Raw genomic sequence first — 5,949 nt, 5'->3', positions numbered from 1 at the left:
TGGATCAAGGGTTGGACTGGATGATCTCAGAGGTCCCTTCCAACCCAGCTGATTCTGGGATTCTGTGATTCCCACCTACCTCTTCCATCAGGGGCCGTGTTTGGGTTTATTTGGACATTTCCCCCCCAACAAAGAGCAAAGGGATGCCTTCAAGAGCCCGTGGAGCCCAAAAGCTTTGGGGTCGTTCACCTGCCCGTTCCAGGTCACTGGGGTGGGTCAGGGAGCAGGGCCCTGCCCTCCCCTCCCTGTGCTCCCTGAGTGCCTTAATGGGCCTGGAGAAAGGAGCAGGGACACGGGAGAAGCAGGAGAGAGAAAACAAAACATGTTAATGCACACACAGACACAAACAGATCAACATTCCCATTGTGGGTTGGGAATCCGAGCCCGGGACGGGCCCCCAGTGAAAACAGGTATTGCTGAGGCTCTGACAGGACTCATGTTTCTCTGGCCAGGGGTGGGATGGAAAAGCTCCCTTTTTTTTGTTTTCCCTCCTTCAGCTGGAGCTGAAAAAAAGAGCTGCAAGAATAACACAGGGTTAGTTTTCTCCTTGGGAGATATCACCAACTTATTCCTCCTCTTCCAAAGCCCTTGTGCCACCCTACAAAGCCTTGTGTGAGGAGGAGGGGGAAAAAAAACCCAGAAAACCACCACACACAGACACTGAAATTCTAATTCTTGGGTTGCCACAACCAGATTTCAAAGGAGGGAAGAGCTGAATTTGCAAACTTGTTTTCCATGGGGTAGTTCAAGCACCCAAAGCACAGTGGAGTTGGAAATGCAGGGATTTGGGGTTGGCACTTGGCTGAGGGCTGTGAAAATCTGCCCCTTGCTGTGCCTTGAGCCCTTAAAGCAATTAAAGGCACCCAGGAATCTGTCAACCTCCATCTGGGAAACACAACTGTGCACTGGAGTGCCACAAAAAGTGACACTGTGCAAGAAGACATCCACACCTCCGAGGCTCATAGAAATCCCACTTTTAATCAGGGACGAATTTACTTTCAAGTAAAATTAACGGTTTTTAAATAAAATATAAATTAACAGATCAGAGGACTCAGAAAAAGAAAGACACTGTGCATGAAAACAAAAGGTTTTTTCCAGTTCTCTTCCCCTTCCTGGAGTCTCTGGGAGATCTCTGCATGATTATGGGAGAGAAATAAAGGATTAAAAAGCAGTGGCTCGTGCCACCATGAGGATAAAGCTTCCAAGAGAAAGGGGGGAAGTGTCACAATGGAACAAAACTGATTGAAGCAGGTTTTTTTTTTTGGAAGCACAGCTTTGGGTGCAAGAGGTTTTTCTTCTCCATCACAGGACTGAATCCAGAAGGGAAAAAAATCAGAGAAAACTGTCCTAAAAGGGGGTTTTCTTTCTGCTTCTGAAACCCCTGCACTTCCTTTCCTTTGACTGAGGCTCAGGATTGAGAAGTCGAGCGATGCCAATCCTGGAATCTGGAAAAGGAAACCCAGGAGGTCCTCGCTCATCCCAGGATTTCTCAGCCTCTCCCAGAGGGGGAGGACTCACATTCACTCTGCTCTCAAGCTCGAGCTCGTCCCACGACACACGAAAGTGCAATAGTCAAAAGAAAGTCATTTTTGGCAGGAACTGTCTGGTGAGACCAAGCCACGTTTCCCAAACCTCGCCGGGCCTTCGGCTTCTCCAACGCTTTCGAGGGACAGAAAAGGGAGGAACCCTGAGGCAAAAATGGCTTTTTTTGTGTAACAAGTCCAAGAAAAAAAAAAACAAAAAAAATCTCTCCATCCCAGCATCTCACAAGGGCCCTGCCATCTTCTGTGGTGGGAGGCCTTCCTCGATCCAGAGGGAGGGAGAGGAGCCGTTGCGGAGCATCCGCCTGTGGATGCGCCGGAGCCGGAGCAGGTAGAGCAGGATGGAGAGCAGGACCACCAGGAAACAGGCAAAGAACAGATAGTGATTGTACACGAAGGAGAAGCTCCTCCAGTGGGAGTGACTTCCACGGAAGTTTTCTTGCTGGATGTCTCTGGAAAGCAGCAAAAGGGACAACGGGAATAACTCGGGAGGCAAAAATTCCACGTGCGACTTCTCTCCCCGCAGGAATGGGAGCCCATTTTAATCAAACAGGGTTTATTAGGCACAATTTGAGGCCCCACCACGCTTTTCCCAACCCCAAAACTCCCACCTCAAAGGGCTCTTCCCAAGTATTTGAGGGAAGAAGAGGTACCTTAGAGGGAGGAAGCGTGTTCGGTACAGGATGGCCCCCAGGGTCCACTGCACCTCCTTGTCATAAACCTGCAGGGCTGTTTTCAGGTTGCTGTAACCCACAGGGAAGGAGAAGCCACTGTGGAACACCTCGTACATCCAGGCTGACTTAAAGCACTGGTACCTGCAGCAGGGAGAGCAGGATGGGGTCAGGAACAGTCAGGAACAGCGGGATGAGGTCAGGGGAGCAGTTACACCGCAGGGGCACTGGGGAGCACAATCAGCCCCACAATTATCAGGGCTTTTTAAAGGCTTTATTGGCACTTGCAGTGATTTATTCTTGCCCTCCAGGGCTGGCCTGGCAGCTGTGCAGGAGGGAATTTGCTGGGCAAACACAAACCACTCACTTCAGCCTGTGCAGGTCGGCGTGAGAGGCGTAGAGACCACGGTCGAAGCGCTCCCGGAGGACAGACCACTTAGTGGCACAATAATCCTGCAAGGGAAAACAAAAAGAAAAAAGGTGAAGAAAATCAACATTTCAACGGTGCTTCTGCCTCCAGGAGGACAGACCACTTAGTGGCACAATAATCCTGCAAGAGAAACAAAAAAAGGGCGAAGAAAATCAACATTTCAACGGCGCTTTTGTCTCCACGAGGTAAAAATGCCACGGGGTGAGATGCTCTGAAACACCTGAACAGCTTCCCTTGGACAGATCACAAATTTCATGAGTATTTTCTTTAAATTTCTAACTCAGAGTTTGGGGTTAAATTAATGTTCAGTACCACTTAAGCTCTTTGGAGGTGGAAAACAGACAAGCTGTTTTTAGGGCCTCAGCAAATTGTCTTATTCCTCTGCTTTATGTTGTAGTTTTACCTGTCCCCAGCAGATTGATCCCTTTGGGAATAACACCTGGAAAACTGGCACAAAATGTATAAAGCAGGAGGAAAAGGATCTTTTTTTTAAAGATTAAGACATTCCTAAAAAGAAGCAAAGGGGTGAAAGCAGGATGGATTTTCCCATTATCAGCAATTCTGCTGGAATATGATACCTCAAATCCCATTCCCTGTAAAGTCAATTTTACTATTGTGCCTTAAAATAAATCTTCTAAAAGAAAACCCAGCCATGGAATCCTGGAATGGATTTGGGTTGGAAGGGGACCTTGAAATCATCCAGTTCCACCCCCTGCCACAGGCAGGGACACCTCCCACTAGACCAGGAAGCTCCAAGCCCTGTCCAAACTTGGATGAGGAATTGAGAGCCCTGTGAGGGTTCATTGCAGGGGAACAAAAAAAAGGATTTGGGATCTCTGAAGGAAAAGCTTTGCTGCAAGACTTTTGGACCAAAATTCTCCTGGAGGGTGGATGTTTTGAACGAAGAAAACTGAAAAGGCAGAAAATGATCTCCGGCACATTTTACCTTGGCAGCTTTAGTGAACTTAGCAGCGTTGTAATCTCCTCCCATCCTCAGCACATCCTCTGTGCAGTAGTAGAACTCGGAGAATCCATAGAATTCGCTGTTGTGGAAGTGCACAGCAGGCTGGTACACCCCGTTCAGGGAGGTCTGGGTCTCGTTGGTCTTGTTCATGAAGGGCTGGAGCAGCTCCCGGCACAGGTGGAAATCTCCCGTTCCCCGCAGGTGCAGGCTCTGCCCGTTCTGCTGGATCTCATCCTGAGCATCCAGGGGCAGGCAGGGATCCAGCACTGGGGAATCAGAGCTCAGGCCAGTCTGTCTGCCCAGCAGTCTGTGGGCAAGAGCAAAGAGCAGGTCAGAGAGATGGAGCTCTGAGACCCAACAGCACCGACCAAACCTCCCCTGGGCAAGGAAACCTCAGGGTGGGAATTCAGCTTTGTGTCACTGGTGAGCCCAGAACCCTCCTCCCAGCATGGTTTGGGCTGCAAGGGACCTGAAAATCACCCAGTGCCAACTCCTGCCATGGGCAGGGACACCTTCCACTAGCCCAGGTTGCTCCAAGCTGGCCTTGGACACTTCCAGGGATATGGGGCAGCCACCCCCTGCCAGGGTCAATCCCCCAGGTACCTGTTTTTAAGCACAGTGCTGGCAAACAGACTGTCCTCATATCTCTGCCGGGCTGCATTCCCTCCAAATCCAAGGAATGTGGCCACGTAGACCCTGTACACGTGCTCTGTCTGATGGGCATCACAGCCCAGGTTGAATTCTGCCAGGAGGTTCTTGGCCACTTCCTCCTGCAGCAACAACAAGCACCAAGATTAGGGGTGAACAGGATGAAAAGCAGGACCTCAGACGAGTTCTTTGGACAACTGGGTGTCTGGGACATCTTTTGACCTCACCCCTCACTCATCTGTTCTGCTTCTCCCAGGTCAACACAGAATCCCAGGGAATTAAGGTGGGAAAAGACCTTTAGGATCATCAACCCACCACTGTGTTCACCACTAAGCCACGTCCCCAGGTGCCACATCCACTTATTTCTAACACTTCCAAGGATTGGGACTCCACCACTGCCCTGGACAACCCTTTATAACCCCAGTATTTCCAGACTTTTCCTCAGGGATGATCATCTCCCCCCTCATTTGTACCAAACCAAGGGAATCACCTTCTGCTTCACAGGGAAAGCAAAATATTAATTGCAGAGAACTGCACTGGCACTCCTGACACTCCAGGAACTGCAAAGAGCAGGAACAGCTCCCAAGGACCCTGAAGTATCTTCTCCCATGAAAAAATGTGTGTTGTGGCCACTAAACTCAGTGTTCCCACCCCAGAGTGATTGCACTGATTGCCAGGACAGGTTTAATGACCAAAACACCCATTTTATAGCAGTTTATGTTCAGACAGAGCCATCAATAGTCACCCAAATTCCCAGCTCATCTTTGCCTGGGGCATTCTGCTCTGGATCTAAACACTGAACAGCCCCAGTTCTTTGTTACACCACCTGTCTGGAGTTATTAAAACCTGGATCCACGAAAACACATCATTTCACAGGGAGGCTTCAAACAAATCAATATACAGATCATTACAACAGTGCACTGAGAGCCAAAACACAGGGTTTTTATGCTGCTGTCACTTTTTAACACTCAATTAATTTAATGGGAGGTTCAACCTTAAAAATTCAGGATTTGCTTAGAACTCGGTGGAGCTGGAGCAATTTATATTCAATTTGAGACTTGTAACAAAGCAATTTGCTTCCTGCAAGAGCTGAACTGTGCTGAGGGTGTAGGTGGTATTTAAACAAACCTGTCACCCCCATGTCCTGTTAATTCAGTCTCTCCCAACACAACCTGAAGGACAAAGTCACTCTTATATAAGCTCTTACGTAAGAGCCACCACATATTTTTGGTTCCTGAGCTCCAGAATATCAGTTTTTTTACTGCCTAACAGATTTAAAACTAAACATGCACACACACAAAGAATAAAACTCCAAAATGAGTGGCAGATCATGGGAGTGGAAGGGTGAACAAAACACAAATGAGTTCTTAGCTGGTGGAGGACTCCCGTCATCGCCTCTGGCCTTGCCTGGGGAATGTGATGGGATGGAGGACTCAAAAAAGGAAGAAAACAAAGAGGAATATGCATTAAAATAACTCCAAAGGCAAAGAGGAAAGTTGCACAGATAATAACCTGCTGTGAGGAGGCAAAGCTTACAGTTTTAGGGACTTCGTACGCGATCTGGGTGGACACTCCGCCCATGTCCAGGATACCCACAGTCCTCTTACGGAATATGGACTCCTGGTGCTCGCTGCCCGGGATGTGAACCTCCACCATGGCCTCCTCCTCTGCAGGGAACAGGGAAAAATCAAAGGG

General features: G+C 48.8%; 1 protein-coding gene across 1 annotated transcript in view; it reads right to left on the bottom strand.

The window, feature by feature from the left end:
* Positions 1-956: 956 nt before the first annotated feature.
* The window catches only part of ENTPD4 (ectonucleoside triphosphate diphosphohydrolase 4), a 10,646-nt gene continuing 5,653 nt past the window's right edge, over positions 957-5,949 (bottom strand). Inside the window, exons 5-10 of the mRNA XM_029964572.1 lie at positions 5,791-5,939; positions 4,210-4,376; positions 3,589-3,913; positions 2,580-2,665; positions 2,195-2,356; positions 957-1,993 (exon numbers count right to left, since the gene is read on the bottom strand). Coding sequence (XP_029820432.1) covers positions 1,765-1,993; positions 2,195-2,356; positions 2,580-2,665; positions 3,589-3,913; positions 4,210-4,376; positions 5,791-5,939 — 1,118 coding nt within the window. The 3' untranslated portion in view covers positions 957-1,764. The remainder of the gene's footprint in view (positions 1,994-2,194; positions 2,357-2,579; positions 2,666-3,588; positions 3,914-4,209; positions 4,377-5,790; positions 5,940-5,949) is intronic.

The sequence above is a fragment of the Manacus vitellinus genome, unplaced genomic scaffold, assembly GCF_001715985.3.
Source record: "Manacus vitellinus isolate BGI_N305 unplaced genomic scaffold, ASM171598v3 scaffold_74_pilon, whole genome shotgun sequence".
In the NCBI taxonomy this organism is placed as follows: Eukaryota; Metazoa; Chordata; class Aves; order Passeriformes; family Pipridae; genus Manacus; species Manacus vitellinus.
The sequence above is the reverse complement of the archived record's forward strand: the minus strand, read 5'-3'. Positions and strand labels throughout refer to the sequence as shown.